This window comes from Pan paniscus, chromosome 13 (genome assembly GCF_029289425.2).
Source record: "Pan paniscus chromosome 13, NHGRI_mPanPan1-v2.0_pri, whole genome shotgun sequence".
Classification (NCBI taxonomy): Eukaryota; Metazoa; Chordata; class Mammalia; order Primates; family Hominidae; genus Pan; species Pan paniscus.
In genome coordinates, this window is record NC_073262.2 from 21,472,878 (window position 1) to 21,489,970 (window position 17,093).

Sequence of the window (17,093 nt, forward strand, 5' to 3'; positions counted from 1 at the left end):
CCTCCTTGCTTATCAGAGCCGGGAGACTCCTTCGAATGCTGTAAACATTTTTTTTTTTAAGAGACAGGGCTCAATCCTGTCCTCCATTGCCCAGGTTAGAGTGCAGCGACAATCACTGCTCACTGCATCCTCAAACTCTCCAGCTCAGGCGATCCTCCTGCCTCAGCTTCCTGAGTAGCTGGGACTATAGGCACGCACCACCACGCTCGGCTAATTTTTAAACATTTTTTGTAGATACAAGGTTTCACTATGTTGCCCTGGCCTCAGGCAATCCTCCCACCTCATCCTCCCAAAGTGCTGGGATTATAGGTGTAAGCCGCCACACCCGGCCAAAAGCAAACATTTACTGAGCACTTACTGTGACCAGGCGCCCAACTCAGGATGCACATATATTAACTCATTTAGTTCTCTTGACAAGCCTATGTTGTCAGCATTAGTAACACCATTTCCCAGATGAAGAAAGTGAGGCACGTAGTGATTAAATCTTCCCCAGCCCCACTAAGGTCAAGGTCGGAATTCAGACGCACCAGCCTTGCTCTGAGCATTTGGCCACTATGTTAGCGTCTCTTTCAGTTGAATGAATACAGCACCCCCAGTCTCGCGGTGGTATGCGACAGTTCCTACCTGTGCCTGGGGTCCTCCTAACCATCATCTCCAGGTCGATAGACCAGGGCAGTGAGGCAGACCCACTGACAACTCTGTGAGTAGGAGGCGTGGGGACAAGGGGTAGCCCTTACATCCTGACCACTGTCCCAGGCCTGTGCCACCCTGTCCTCTCCCAGGGCCTCCTCACCATAGGTTCCTGTCCCCGGGTTCGTGGGGTGGAGGTTGACAGGCTTACCCGCTTCTCGTTGGAAGAGTCGTTCACATTAACGCCACAGGCCAGATTAGGCCTGGGGAAGGTTTCTGACCAGCCATCCTGTGTGCAGTTTCGGAACAAGGAACCTGTGGGTGCCAAGAGTCCTGCAGGTGAGCCATGGGCCCAGGCGCCGTGATTTTCATAGTAACATCTATTGTAACATGTAGCTGCTGCAACCACTTTCTAGTGTGGAAACTGAGGCACACAGCAGTTCCAGAACTTGCCCAAGACCACACCCTAGTAAATAGGGGGAAAGCGATCTGAACCCTGGGGCTCGGGCTCCAGAGCCCACGCTCTTAAGCACACACCACGTGCCAGTCCCCCTTCTCACCCCAGCCGGGTGCTGCTCCTGATCCCAGGTCCTGCCACCGTTTAACAGGTGGGTCCCCCGGAGAATCTGTGGTGGCTGCCCAGTACCTGGCCACTCCCATCATGATTTTTTCTCAGGCTCCCATTTCTACTCATCCTGCTCCACGGAAGTTCTGTTTTAAATGGAACTTCATACCCTGCTCACGCAGCCATGTGAAAACCACCAGAGTGCCATTGAGATGAACCCCTCCAGGCAGCGCCCCTCACGGAAGGGTGGAGGGTCCTTCGGCCACGACCTGTAGGCCACCCCTCTGCGTTTCTCTGCATAATAGATCGTGAGACCACCACAGTCCTCCGGCTCAGCTGCTCACTGCCCCCCACCCCTGGCACAAGGACGCATGCTGGGCCCTCTCACCACATGGGCAGTGGCTTCCCCGCCTCCCCAGTGCCTGGCCCAGAGCCTCTGCTTATCAAACGCGGGCTGGCTGGCTGGACAGAAAGGCAAATTGAATGGGGATAAAGAGCCTGCCCTGAACTCTTCTCATAGGGAAGAGGAGAGCACTTCCCTACTGGAGCTTTTACAGCAGGAGCCCAGCCTGCGGAAGGGAGCCACTAGCCAGGAAGGAAGTCTTGGAAGGCCACCGTGAGGAGTTTCCCTCCTCGGGCTGAATGACCTTGCTGAATTCTGTACTCTGAGCTGCCAAGGAGAGCTGGGATCTGGCTCCCCAGCTCAGGCCGGTGTAAGTGTTGCAGGGGGCAGGATGCTGATGGCCGAGTCCTGTGGGTAGGAGCCCTGCCACCCCTTTGCTCTCACTGGAGCCTTAACAGCCCCAGCTGAGGGTGGCATGCTTCTTTACACAGTCTCCAGGGGCTGGGCCCCTGGCTAACAGGGTTTAGGGTCTAATCCTCACAGTGCCCCACTGAAGGAGGTGCTGCTGCCCATTTTACAGGCCAGAACACCAAGGCCCAGAATTGAGCTATCGTGCCCAGCCACAGTGTATGCTATCACTGTTCTACCCACCCACCGGGCCCTCTTCCTGAAGTCTCAGGGGCAGCGTCTAGGACCAGGAGACCGTGTCCTCTGAGATCTGGGCATGCCTGCCCTGTGGAGGCTCAGGAGGCCTGGAGCGCAGGTTTAGAAGCAGCCAGATCTGAGTCTGAAACCCAGTGCAGCCTCTTGGTCTCTGTGTGACCTTCGGTGCATCATTTCTCTGTGCCACAAAATAATCACCCACACTGCAAGAGTGAGCAGGGAACATGAGAGCACACGGAAAATGCCTAGGCTGGTGCCAGGCACAGAGCGGGCACCGAGGCATCACTCCCCTCTCTTTTTGGCCTAAAATAGGCAGAAGTGGGAGGGGCTTGGAATCTTGGAATTTAGGCGAGAGGTGGGGAGGTTTCTGGAATTGAATCAAGAGAGTTAGGTTGTCAGATGGGAAACAACGGTGGTCAAATTTAGGCTGGGTGGATGGGAAAGTGAGTTAAGGGAACACAAATTCCCCCAAGGCCAGAATCGAAGGTTATAAGACAGCGCGTGCCTAGAGGCTGGGCTCCCTGTGGGCTCGCCCAGGGCAGCAGGCCTGCCCGTTTGGGGCCCTCTCCTCACTGACACAGCAGGACTCCCAAGACAGATGCTGCATGTGACCCAGGCCAGGTGCCCAGAGCTGCTAACAAGGCAGGGCTCCCTGCCTTCCACTCTGTAGAGCTGCAAAGCAGCTGCCTCCCCACTTCCCCAGGGCTGAATTCCTAATAGGTAAGGGAAACTTAACCAGGCACAGGCCAGTGTGCACCTCAGGGGACCCCTGAAAGGATGTTTGTGCATATATATATATAGATGTAGATATTTATATTATAAATATAATATAAATAGCTATTTATATTATATTTATATTATATTATAAATATAATATAAATAGATATTTATATTATATTTATATTATATTATAAATATAATATAAATAGATATTTATATTATATTTATATTATAATATAAATATAATATAAATAGATATTTATATTATATTTATTTTATAATATAAATATAATATAAATATATATATTATGTGCATATATATATAAATATATAGATATATAGATATATATTTATGCAGTTTGGGGAAAGACCAGTCCAAAGCTTTCATCTGATTTTCAGAAGGCTCCGGGACCCTAATCAGGTTGGGAAGCATGACCGCTTTAAGGCCAGATCCTCACTAAGTAGGAAGAGAAAGAGGGCCAAGGGGATGCCGCTGGGGAATTGTGTTTTTTAATAAGGAACTCTGGAAGACCAGCATCCTTTTCAGAATCAAAGGAATACACCCTAGAGGGAGCATTCTAGGCCTGGCATGAACAGAAACATCTGGGGGCAGAAGCGGCCTGCGGTTTCTCCAGTCACATGGACCCCACCCCTCCTGTCAGGACCCATGTAGTAGGTGCCCTGAAGGAGAATTAAGTTATTTTCCAGAGCACCTTATCCTCACTGGGCGCTCCCCCTGGGGTTAGGGTTGGGAGCACCACCTAGGGAAGCCTGCCTTCCTGCCGGGAGATGAAGGGGCAGGGGTCTAATCAGACCCAGAAGTAGATCTATGGGGATGAAGGAGGGGTGGGTGGGAGTTCTTGATGATAAATTGAGGCCAGACAGCTGTTGACCTGTGCTCTTGGGCCACCCACCCCCAGGCTGGGTATGAACAACGTGGCCCCCACCACCCTGGAGGGAGCCCAGAGCCCAATAGGCAGGCCTTTGGTGTGGCCCTGCAGCCCCACAGCGACACCATGTGGCGGCGAGGAGAAACTGCAGCAGAGTCGGCACAGGACCCCAGCTTCCATCCTCACGTTGTGTGGACTTGGTCCAGCTTCCTGCCGCGGACCATGAGCAATCCAAGGGTAGGGGAGCCTCAAGAGGGAGACACGGACCTTTACGTAATGAGGCAGGGAGGGGTTCAAGCAATTAATTGAGAAAGGATGTGACAGGACTGGCACCTGGTCACTTTGTGGCCGTGAGCACCAGCTCCGCCTATCCCCTCTGCAGGGCAGAAGGGGCGGTGCTGCGGGAGGCGGAGGTGCTGTGGCTCTGGGAAGGCTGAAAAGGGACGGCTGCAAATGAGAAGAGCTTCGAGTCCTTTCCATCAGGAGAAAAACCCGGTCAGCTGTGGAGGAGCACTGCACAGGAGTCAGAAAGTGGAGTCTGGGCGTGACCTTGCACCTGACCAGCCTGGGGCTCTAGGTCTGCCACATCTGGACTAATCTCCTGTGTCCTGAGCTCCCAGGACCCCAGAGGCAAGCATGGAGGGGCCATGCTGGCAGGTAAAGTTGGTAAGCTTGCGGGGGTGTGTGTGGCAGGGGTAGGGGAGGGAAGGTGGGAAGGAGAAAAAGGAAAAGAAGGGAGAGGAGTAGGGGAGAAGGGACAAAATTTATTTCCAAGCGCAGCCTTACAGGACAGGTCTTATTTATTTTCCCCATTTTACAGTCAAGAAAATTGAGGCTCCCCAGCAGTGAGCAACTTGGATCCTGGGGCTGACTGGCACCCAGCTAAAAGACATTTCCCCAGGTCCCTTGCAGTTAGATGTTGCCATGTGACTGAGTTCTAGCCGAGGGAATGTGGGCAGAATGGGATCCTTCCCAGGCCAGCCCCTTATGAACCTCTGCTGTGTGGTCCTCCGAGTTCTTTCCTCTCCGCCAGTCAGCTTGGAAACTACGTGATGCCACGGTTGTGAGGTGTGGGGTGCTGGGGTCACCGTGTAGAGGAGAGCTGCCTGCTAATCAGGAATACCTGTTTCCTGTTCTGGACATTTTTTGTTTGTTTGTTTGTTTGTTTGTTTGAGACAGAGTCTCACTCTGTCGCCCAGGCTGGGGTGCAGTGGCACGATCTCAGCTAACTGCAACCTCAGCCTCCCAGGTTCAAGTGATTCTCGTGCCTCGGCCTCCTGAGTAGCTGGGATTGCAGGTGTGCACCACCACGCCTAGCTAATTTTTGTACTTTTAGAAGAGATGGGGTTTCACCATGTTGGCCAGGCTGGTCTCGAACTCCCGACCTCAGGAGATCCGCCCACCTCGGCCTCCCAAAGTACTGGGATTACAGGTGTGAGCCACCGCACCCAGCCTGTTTTGGACTTTCTGTGGACAAATTTGCATGAAGACTTTGAGATGTGGGGCATTGTCTGTTATAGCAGCTGGCATTACCAAGCCAGGAATTGGAGGAGCGGGTTTCAAGCCTGTCTACCTCATTCCCCCCAGTTCCCATAGTGTAGGGTGTTGAGTGAGGCTTCGAGGGAGCAGCATGTTCCCCAAATATGTGTGTGTGTGTGCACATGTGCGTATGTACAGCAGAATTATGGTGAGAAGAATCTCCACTCCCTTCCCACAGTCTCTGAACCGTGGTCATCTTTGCCTTGCCTGACTTTGAAAGGCTGGTGGGTTTTAGTGTTAAATCACCTATTCTTGTTCAGGCTTCATCTGGCAGCTTTGCCGTCCTGCATGGACCAGGAAAGAGGGGCAGCTGCACAGCTTTTCTCAGTCCCTGTTATTATTACTCTTTGCTGGATCAAGGGAAAAGTCCTGTGATCTGCAGGGAGTTTATGATGACTAAATGAGCCCATATGTACATATAAAAATGCCCAGTGCATGGTCGACTTCTAATCAATGTGAGTCAACTCGGAAAATTCTTAAATCCGCAGCTGTCTTCTGGTAAGACAACCCCTCGCCCCAGGAGGCCAGGGGCTCCCAGGGAGCCAGTTTCTCAGCAGGGCCTGACAGAGGAAGGAAGTATTTTGGAAGGCCAGGCCATTAGGGAGCCTGCCACTACCAGGAGGGGTTCCAGACATGGGGACTGGAACAAGGCCCCTGGTGGCTAAGGGAGCAGAAACATGGAAGGAAGGAAGGAAGCTCCTAGCTGAAGGGCCTGGGAAGACAGAAGCAGGCCCAGCCTCCCTTACCGCCTTCCCCAGTGCACTGCCTCCTGCCCCCTTGCTTGACACCCTCAGAATTTGAGTCCACCCCACATTCCCAAGCAAGGCTTCTAATCCTTTGCAGTGATCTCCCCCATCATTGTACCCATACTTGTCCTCAGAGAAGCTTCCTTGGCCTCCTGCCTCTAAGCTGAGGCCCCACCCAGAGGGACACCCCTCAGCCTGTCCGCCAGGCCCCATGGGCCGAGTGGTTACCATTTCTGCTGGTGAGCATCCGGAGGAATCTCGGGCATTCCACCTCCACCATCCGGCCCGGCACAGAAGAGGGCCAGCAGCTTATGTTGTCCCACATCCCCTCACAACCTGCCAAGAAAAGCAGCATCAGACAAGGATGGGGGATGGACCGAGGGCTGCCCTACCATCCTGTCCACATCACCGACACCGTTGCCTGCCTGGAATTCCCACTAGACTACTTCCAAAGTTCCCATTAGGTGCTGACTCCTCAGGATCAGGAACCTATACTGTCTAATGCACCCTTGGACTCTGCCATCTACACGGTAGTGCTCAGTATTGAAGATAGAAGGAAGTAAGAAAGGGAGGGAGGAAGGGAAGAAGGAAAGAAGGAAGGTGCCCTCTCCTATAAGCTTTGCAAGTAAAGGTCTGGATTTCTCTGGAGCAGATGGCACATCTGTTGGCCAATCAGTTTGCATTAAACAACTAAGCGGCAATGGGTCTCCCTTCTAGCTTCATGGTACGACTACCTGGGGAGCTTTAGAAATAGACATAGCCGGCGTGGCACACAGGGATCCTGCATGAATTGGTTTGGGTGGGCCCAGGCATCATGTCCTTTGAAAGCCTTACAGGTAATTCTAACGTTTGACTGCAGGGTTGAGAACCCTTGTCCCATGATTCTCAAACTTCAGCTTGCATCAGAGTCACCCAGAGGGATTATTAAAACACAGATTGCTCAGTAAGTCTGGGGTGGGGCCTGAGTATCTGCATTTCTAACAAGTTCCCAAGTGATGCTGATGCTGATGTTTGTCCTGGAACCACACTCAGAGCCACTGCCCTGGCCTATGGACACAGCTCCACAAGTGTCACCACTGTATTTGCTGCAAGAATATTATTGAGGATGTTGCTTTCTACATCACTTGAGTTCCCTTGATGAGGCCCCTCTGGAAGGAGAACCAGGTCTCAATGCAGTGAGAAGCTGAACTTATTGTGAACAACTAGTATACATAGACACTACATTTGAAGCTGGTTTCCTCTTTGATTTGGCTGCTAGGAAGCTCAGAGCCAGATGCGTGGCCCACTTCTGAAAACTGAAAGACTTTAAGATGAATAAAAGAAATTACTAGGTGTTTTCAATGCAAAACTAGGCATTGTCTAAGCACAGCCTTCTGGATTATCTGATTCAATGGGGTGTCAGGTCTTTTATTGTCTTCGAGCTACACTGCAACTCTGTAAGTTCTAGATGATTGGTAGCAAGGCAAATGATTCTCGTCCATAGGCACAATAATTACTGTCCAGTTGAAATACAATTAATTTCACTTCCCTCCCTGTGTATTCAGTCAGCTTTGCATCTATTTGTAAATTCATGTTATCATTCTGCCTTATAGGTATGGTACTGTATTAGTCTGTTTTCATGCTACTGATAAAGACATACCTGAGACTGGGTAATTATAAAGGAAAGAGGTTTAACGGACTCAGTTTCACATAGCTGAGAGGTCTCACAATCATGGTGGAAGACGAAGAAAGAGCAAAGGGACTTCTTACATGGCGGTGGGCAGGAGGACACATGCAGGGAAACTCCTGTTTATGAAACCACCAGATCTCATGAGACTTATTCACTATCACGAGAACAGCATGGGAGAAACCTGCCCCCACAATTCTATTACCTTCCACCAGGTCCCTCCCATGACACATGGGAATTCTGGGAGCTACAATTCAAGATGAGATTTGAGTGGGGACATAGCCAAACCATATCAGTTACTTTGAATGCTATGAACCAGTGATAAGATCTTACTGAGTCCCTCACAAATTAAACAAGCTGTTCAGCAGGTATTCATTTTATATTTGTGTGTGAGCTGTGACTGTACTGTCTTTTAAGACATCATTTCACATAACAACTCACCAATTCTCCCAAAGTTGATCCAAGGGCAGCCACGCAGGGAAACTGCTTCCTGCAACAGACTTCTGGAACCCGTGCCCTCTGAGAGGTCATCGCTGGGGCCAGGCTTGGAAGGGGCTAGAAATGAGCTGAGGGACACCCATGAGGCGAGCCGCAGTCAGCGCTCCTCCCGTTTGGGGAACATGGTGCAGGGCAGAGCCCAAAAAGAAAGAGCCAGGACTCAAGTCGGCCGACCCGGGCTCCAGGCCTCCCCCACCTTGCCAGCTGCCCTGCTCACTTGCTTATCTCTTGTGGGAGGGCCAGCACCTCCCTCCTGAGGCTATCCAGAGGAAGAGCTCGAAGCCCAACTGAAAAGCCTGCCCAGAGCAGGCACTGGGACTGGCAACCCCTTTCCCGCTGGCCTCCCCAGGCCTGTTCCTTTTTCATCTGGATTCAGGAGGTTGGACTAGGCTGGGTCCCCTGAATGGCAATTCTTAGCTCTGGGGACTGGGCGATGGATGCAGTGTGCAGACGTTGCGGGAGTACCCAGATGGCAAATGCTCAGCTTATTTAAGGAGCAAGAACCTGTTTTCAGGCATCAATCTGACCAGACCCAAAGCATCCATAGTGTCCTTGACCCCTTCATCCCCTCTAAGTGAAATCTCCCTGGTGACCTGTCCCATTGCAGAAGTATGACCCTCCAGCCTACATCAGAATGAGCTGGGTGCCTGTCAGAGATATGCAGATCTCTAGGCCCCAGATCCTCCTTGTGAGACCAGACCCAGGAATCTGCATTTTAAGAATTCCCCAAAGATGCCGCTGAAGTGGTTCCAGGGCTTGCTTTGAGAATTTCCACTCTGAGTCTCCCTGCTCCTCACAGCTGAGGGTTCCTCATTTCTAGGCTCAGCCCTACCCCTGGCTCCCAGGAGCAATTCACAGAGAGTGAGACAGGCAGTCACAGACCCACCAGTGGGGGTCACTACCAGCTGTGTCTTCACCTTGGTACCTGGGTACAGATGCCTCCCCCACCACCAGGCAGACAGCCCAGGAGAGCACGCCCCTGTGCCTACGATGGGCCAGGCATAGCACAAGTGCTCAGCAAACACAGCAGATGAACAAATGAAGGGACGCCAGCTGGAACCACTGCCTCCCGCACCAGTCCCCGCCAGGCATCCCTCATAAACGGGCTTTCACCTTGACACCCAGTTGACTTCTACATTCTGCATCCAGGGCCTGCCAGCTCTGGTGCTGTGCTGATGGGGAGGAGCCCTGTGCGTCCCACACTTGAGCTCCTGTAATCCCATGGCGGTGCCCCCAGTTCCCGATGTGCCTGGCTCTACCCCCGCTTTATAAACGCAGCAATCAAGCAGAGCCAGAAGTGGCTTCCCAGGCCACACAGCCAGGACATGGAGGGGATGAAAGCTGTCTCCACCTGGCCCTCCACCCACCTGACCAGTCTCCAGGTGACACCGGCCCCAGCTGCCAAGTGCCCTCCTTGTTCAAGCCAGGCTCTGGGAACTGGAGAGGGACAGAAGGGGTAGGGAACGGTAGGGTGGGCCAGGCCAGGGCCTGGGTTAGGGGGGATGCTGGCCTAGAGCGGGGAAGCCACGGCAGCTGTGGCCTGTTTCTCCCTGAAGAGAGGCCCAGCCCCTAGCAGGAGAGGGGAAGTGGGAGGGCCCAGAGAGGAACCCAGTCCTGAAATCAGGACGCCTGTGGGGGCTTTGGAGGCGGGGCAGTCCCAGGAGCCACAAGGGCAGGCTGCGACCATGAGCAAGGGTGTCGTAGAATTGTAGAGGGACACAGAAGGCAGTGTGTGGGCGGGGCTTTCACAGGACAGTGGAAGCATCTATGAGGCCAAGGGGCAGGGGTCTGTGTCCTTGGAGGCATATGGGAGATGAGGAACTCCTTGGATATTCCAGAAGCTTCACCTGCAAGAGGAGGAGCCGGAGCTTCTCTCTGCTGTGCACTCCCCAGGGAGGGCTCCGCCACTATCCCGAGGCTGCCTGTCCACATTCCAGCTGTGGACACTGCTGGCTGGGCCTGAGCAGGGTCTCGGGAACTCAGCAGGCCTGCCGGGTAACCCTGGGCCTACCCAGATGCCTGTGGGATGGGGACTTGGTCCTGAGGACCCTTTACGGACAGCCCACTATGTGTCTCCGTGCTGACCTAGCCTGGCACCTGGAGTCTCAGGAGGCCAAGGCTGACCCAGGGCCCTCTTTCCCTATGCGGCCATCTCAGGGTTGCAGCAGGATGCCTCGTTTCAAATTGCAGCTCCCCTGCCAGCTCGGGTCAGCCTCTCTTGCATTGGAAGCAGCTGGGGCATTTCCAGAGCATGGAAAAAGGCAGGAGCCTTTTGCCTCACTTGTGGAAAAACAGATTCAGTGCTGGCTGCACTGGCCAGGTCAGCCAGGGTACCAGCCGCAGGCTCCAGGCCATGAGGCTGGACAATGCCTGGCTGGTTGGCCAGACAGATGTGGATGGTGCCAGCACGTCTGAGAGGCTTCCTAACTTGGGTCACGTCAGGCAGGGCCCCCAGGGATGCCTGGGGACAGGCCATGCCAGGCCTGTGCTGGATGCACATCAGACATCCTGGAGCTGAGGTTGACAGCAGCTCAAGGGTGAGTAGGGTCACTGCCCCACGGTGGAGATGAGGAAGCTGAGGTTCCAAGAGGGGGAAGTGACAAGTGTGGGTGACAGAGCTGGTGATAATGGAGCTGGGATCCCACTCAGCCTTCCCATCTCCCCAGCCTGGGACAGGCTGCCTCCTCCAGGCTGGCCTCGGTGGCAGCAGACCTGGCTGCTAGCCCCCCACAGTGTTGATCGTTTCCTGAACACGAGTGACACTGCCTTGTTCTCTCCCAGCCCTGGCTCCAGCGTCTGGGCACAGAAGGCACAGAACAGACTCAGGGTTTCCCAGCGTGCGATGAGCTCACCACTCACTGGTGGCCTTTGCTTTTGGCTGGTACATGGTTGAACATTTTTTCATAGTTGCACTTTTTTAAAGAAAATGTAATGTGTATTAGAAACATTATAAAACTAGCATATCACATCTGTGATTTTATAGCTACTATTGTTTAGGATGAGTCTAAGTTTTTTAAAAGTCATTGATTGAAAGGAAAACATATGAAGGAAATCATAGTACCGGAGGTGCGTGGCTCTAGCCAGGCTGGAGGGAATGTGGCTTGGGGGAGCTGGGCAGTCCCTGTGGCCTCCTCGGTGCTTGTGGAGGCTGCCTTGCATGGTCCCCAGGCTTTGAATGCAGCATCTCAGACTCCACTCCTGGACTCCCCAGTCCCCCAAGCCAAGCAGGAATGGGAGGCAGGGGAGAGCGCTCCTAGCTTAGCTTCGGATACCTGTCCTGGCTCTGGCCTTCCCAGGGAGCCCTGGCAGGGAAGGGACACAGCCCAGGACTAGGGTCATCCTGGGCAGTTTTAGTTCCAGAGCAGCACAGCTCACTGCCTGACTTGGGGATAAGCGGCATTCATTGAGATAGGGGATGGGGGAGCTTTGCCAATAGGGCCACACTTACTGAGCCACGAGGGAGGGGTCACCGCCCCAGGAGAGCCAGGGCTAGAAGGAATATACATTAGCTGTGTGGGCAGGCAGATCCAAAGCATGTGAAGAGCAGGGCTTCCCACGCCTCTGTCGTCTCTGATGGCCACCTCCGCCACCAACTGTCTGGCTGGAGGGGATGGGATGGAAGGCTGGGAAGTTTAAGTGGGGAAACAAGAGAAGACAATGCCACCACCTGGGGAGGAGGGGTTGCCTGCCCCAGTGCCCGTGGCCCAGGAGGACAGCATGGGATACCAGGTTGAGGGAGGTGGTATGGTGGAGATAGAATGGGCTTTGGACCCAAACCTACCTTGGGTATGACACTTAACCTCTGTGAGCCTCAGTTTCCTCATCTATAAAATGGGCACAATAATATTTCCCAGGATTTTTGAGAGAATTAAATGATATGTGGGTGCAGTGGAATACTTTCTGAAATACTTTCTGATCCATCAATCTCTTCTTTATTCTTCTCTGTTTTTTTTTGTTTGTTTTTGTTTTTGTGGGGTTTTTTTGTTTTTTTTTTGTTTGTTTGTTTGTTTGTTTGTTTGCCTTTTCTCTCTCCTTCCTCCTCAGATTGAAGTCGCAGAGAAAGGCAGGAAAACTTCCTGGCTTAGGTTTCCAAAGGCCTCTGGGGGATGAAGAGGTATGCTAGGATAATCAAAGCACTTGGGAGAAAACAGAAAAAGAGCAAGAATTCCCACAGACTGGGGAGAGATGGAGGGGAAGTGATGAGCTGGGACATGGAAGGTTCCAGAAGAGGTGCAAATACCCTGCTGCCCAGCCAGCCCTGAGGAGGTGGGATGGCTCAGAGGAGAAACGGCTGTGGGGGCAGGTCTAGATGGGCAGGTCACACACAGCCTTGCCGAGCCCACGCCTCCCGGCAAAGCACAGGAGGGGCCGGTGGCCCAGGATAGACAGGGCTCTGCCAGTCACCACCTGTGACTAACACCATCATCAGCTGCAGGCGAGATCCCCCCGAACATGGTGGTGCTACGTGAATCTCTAGCCACCTGGGAAAATTGCAGGGGAAGATCCAGAAATGTCTGCCATCCCAGGAGAATGCAATCAGAATTAAAGTCAGAAAATGGAGAAAGTTCTATTTCCGCCCAAAGGGGTTTATAGATAAAGATTCCTGGTCTTTATATTTGTGGAGCCCCTGGCCCTGGGCCAGGTCTGAAGCAGACCCAGCAACGTCAGCTTCCTCTGTCCTGCCCACGGGGATAGAGAGGTGGCCCCAGAGGCAGGTCTGGGTGGGTTGGGGGAGGACTGAGAGAGGGGAAAGGGCCATCTCAGAGGGCAGGACGGTGCCTGGAAGTTTGCCCTGCATTCACCTGGCATGGAGCCTCTATCCTCCAGTCCTCTATTTATAAATAAGCTCAGATGGCCTGATAAAAACCTGGGACTATTTCTGGAGCAATGTGTCAGGCTGCAGTGGCAGGGGGCCAGGAACAGCCCGGCCCCCGGGGCCATGCTGAACTGGGCCACTCACACCCCTCCATGTCCCTGGTGCTCACTTCATCGGCTGATGGGGTCACCAGGGAAGCCACAGCTCCTCTTTGTCTTGCCCTTGTGTCTGTCCTCTCCTATCTTCTGCTTCTGCCGGTGTTTGCTCTTTCCTCTGCCCGCAGACCACCACATCCATCTCTCAGGCACCTCCACTGCTTACCCCCACTCATCCCTTTCTCCTCCCCAGAACCCACAGTGGCTTAGGACGAGCTCCTGCACAGCGGCCTGTTTCCCAATTGCAACGTGTATCTCTTTGCCTCTCTTGGCTCAGCCCTGGCCCTATCCCCAGGCCATCCAAGGGGCAGCCTGGTGAGGTTTCCTCAACTTTGCTAATGACTTGACCTACAGTCTTAAGTCAAGAAGGTGTCGCTCTCCTTTGTGATGGCTGGACGCACAGGAGCTGTGGTCAGGATGGGGCTAGAGGAGCTGAAATCCCAGGGCAACAAGGGTATTTAAAAACACATCACAGGAGAAACAGCTAAAGAGTCTTGGAACCAGGAATCATAAGCTGTTTGATGGGATGAACTATCTTGGGAGTGATGAGGTCCCCATCACTGAAAGTATTCAAGCAAAGAGAGTCATGGAATTAGGAGACTGGGAAGAGCATCAGACACTGAATGAAGTCTGCACTAGATGAGGCCGAGCAGCCACTTCTCTGGAGCAGGCTGGCCCATCTATGTCCAGGAGGCCAGCCCCAGGCTAGCTTCTGAGCACTGGGAGCTAAGTCCTTCCCCTTCCAGAGACTGCACAAAGTGTGTGCCACCTCCACGGAACCCTCCTCATCCACCCAAGAACTCTTCCTCACCTGACCTAAAGCTCTTCATTTCACACCACCTTTCAAGCGAATTAAGGATTAATTGCCAGCAGCAATCTCTGTCTTTGTTTGTTTTCTCTAATGGAAAACCTTTCTCTCGGGAGGGTAAGGTTATCAGTCATTCACAGCTCAGTTGTGCTGTGTTTGATTAGACTGGACGGCAAAGCTGAGTCCTGTTTCGGCTCTGTGCGATCCTGGGCCCCTTGGAGCCTGTTTTCTCATCTATGAAATGGGAGTAATAATAGTGCTTATTGCACAGTTGTTTTAAGAACTAAAAATTTAAATTGTCTAGAATGTTATACAAACATAAGCTACCATATTTTGGAAAAATGAGCCAAGATCAGTGGTGCCAAGGGAAGAATGGGCAGAGGTGAGCTGTGGGCAGCCGTGGAGGATGGTCCAGGGTGTGGCTGCCAGAGGGCACCGGGGGCCAGGCGATTCCAGAAAGGAGCTAGGAATGTTAGAGAAAACTGCACTAACAGCCAGCATGCGTGAAGAACTGATTCATACCACACCGTGGATGAACCTCAAGAACATTATTCTCAGCAAAAGCAGACAGACACAAAAGGTCACATAGCAAATGCTTCCGTTGATATGAAATGTCCAGCACTGGCAAATCCACAGAGACAGAAAGTAGATTAGTAATAGCCAGCGGCTGCAGAGAGGGAAGGAGGGGAGTGATGACTTAATGGGTACAGAGATTTTACTTTGGGGTAATGAAGATATTTTGGGATGAGACAGAGCTGGTGGCTGCATAGAGCATTATGAAAGTGCTAACTGCCATTGAATTATTCACTTTAAAACAGTTAATTTAACGCTATGTGAATTTCACCTCAATAAAAAAGGTACAAAACAGAAAGCCTGTTTTCCTGGACCCATGCTCTGTGGAGTGGGCAACCAGCAGGTAGAGACAAGAAGGAAAATGGGACGGCATGACCCCACTTGAAGGCAAGGTCACTAAGGCTCAGAGAGGACCAGTGTCTTGCTCAAGGTCACAGAGCACCTGTGTGACACAGCAGGACACATGCCCAGGTCTGTCTGACTGTCAAGCCCGCACCTTTCCTGTCACCACACTGTCCTTCTGGAACATTCTTCCCCTGGGGAGAGCCATGGCCCTTCCACCTGCCAGCTCTGAGGGGGTATTGGCCTCTGTAAACAAAGTAATAAATAGCCCTGTGGGGCAGGCCGTGCAGCTATTAGGGTGACCCTGAAACGTTCCCAGAAAATGCCAGCAAGACCTTGGCCACCTAACCCGGAATAGCTGAAGAGTTAATTTTTTATTTGTGATAAGCGTGGCGGGCTCGGTGACAGCTCCTTGAGTGGTGTTTCCTGTGACTGGTCTGGCGTTCAAACATTAACCTCTACCCCAGGGAGCTTAACCATTAACCCTGCACCCTCAGCGGAGAGCCCCAGCAGCCCCTCCCCCCACACAGGTGTCAGGATAGAGTCTCGGTGCTGGGAGAGGCCCCCTGGACACCAGATCTAGGCCTTGGCCATTTCTCCTCTTAGTCTTTTAGGGGATTTTTCCTCAGACATCACACCCGCTCCACACTCCCAGATGGAGCCCTTGGCCCTGGCTTCTGACCCCCTCAGTGGGGCAGACCTGAAGACTTTCCCAGCAGGCAGAGTCCTTGGGCCTCTTTGGAGCTTTAAAACCATGTTTTCAAAGTAACAGATCCCCTTTCCTAAATGCACACTGCAGAAGGTCACTATGCAAAACAGATCCCAGTGACAGCTGTTTGTGATGGGTGGGGGGCCAGCTGAGCCACCCTTTCACCCACCTGCACGCTGGCCCTCCTTGGTTCAGCCGCCAGGGCCTGGCCAGACACCACAGCTCTTGCAAAGCCAGGGGAGCCCTTTTCTTAAGCAGAGTAAGGTCTGGAAGAGAGGGGTATGGTCAGGGCTTGCCCAGGTCCCCCCAGTGAGTGTGAGGCAGAAGTCAGGCAGGAATCCCCAGTGAGCTTTCTCAGCCCTGGATGCACGGTCAGGACCTGGCGGAAAGGGCTGGTTCACTGCATGGGGAGCCTTAGGGAAGAAAGATGAGCGATTCTGCTCAGATCGGTCAACCCGGAATTGAGACATGGACGTGGGTGCAACTTCCCGGAGTAACGTGAATGTGCACTTGGCATTGGTAAGGTGACTGGGCAACAGGTTCGCAGAAGAGGCACCACCCACAGGCAGGGCTGAGGGCCTAAGTGAACCCCAGCCATTCATGGCAGAGGTCAGCTTCGCTGCACCGAAGGGCTGGGACAGAGAGGCCATGAGAGGAGCTTCTGCCTTCTTCAGGTAGTCATTCACTTATTCTCCACAACAGCGTCATGAAGTTGATCAGATTATTTTCCCCACTTTAAAATGGGCACATTGAGGAGTGGGGAGAATCCTCTAGCCCAAGAGCCCCGGAAAGGAAGAGTGGCACCGACTCCGGCTGACTCTATTTGCTTTCTGCCTGGCATTCAGCCCTGCTCATTTCGTCAGATCCAGCAGTGAGTGGCCTCACAGCAGACCCTCTGCCGCCACGGGGAGAGTCTCTTCCTCGAACCGTGAGAGCCCAACAGGAATGCTGGGTGCCCAGAGGGGAGCAGGAACCCCATCTGGCGTGGTCACTAGTCAGAGCCTGAGTGGGGCAGGCAGAGCCGGCTCACCACTCCATAGGGGAGGGCCAGGGAAGACAGGGACTCGCCTCTCTCCCCCAAGGTTAGACCCTGGAAAGCATCCCTCCACCGGTGACCAGGACCACGTTGCTCGCCTCAGCTAATTTGTCACAAGTTGGGAAGCTGGTGGCATTTGTGTCCTCTGCGGGGGCCTCACCTGCCTCCAAGGCTCCACCTCATCTCCCACTCTCTCCTTGGGGCCAACTGTCTTTTGTTTTATCCTTTCTCCCTGCTCTCAGTCATGTATCTGCCCTCATTCACTCAGTAAGTCAGTCAACAAACACACACTGAATACTCAGTCTGGCAAGCCCTGTGTCAAGCACTGAGGAAGAAAGAAGGCGACACTGTAGCTGCCTCAGGCTGGGGCAGGGACAGTCCAGGAAACACACCT

General features: G+C 53.0%; 1 protein-coding gene across 1 annotated transcript in view; it reads right to left on the reverse strand.

Moving 5' to 3' along the window:
• SCTR (secretin receptor) overlaps nt 1-17,093 on the reverse strand; it is an 85,453-nt gene that overhangs the window by 33,406 nt on the left and 34,954 nt on the right. Inside the window, exons 3-4 of the mRNA XM_003819149.4 lie at nt 6,325-6,432; nt 842-945 (exon numbers count right to left, since the gene is read on the reverse strand). Of these exons, the coding sequence (XP_003819197.2) occupies nt 842-945; nt 6,325-6,432 (212 nt within the window). The remainder of the gene's footprint in view (nt 1-841; nt 946-6,324; nt 6,433-17,093) is intronic.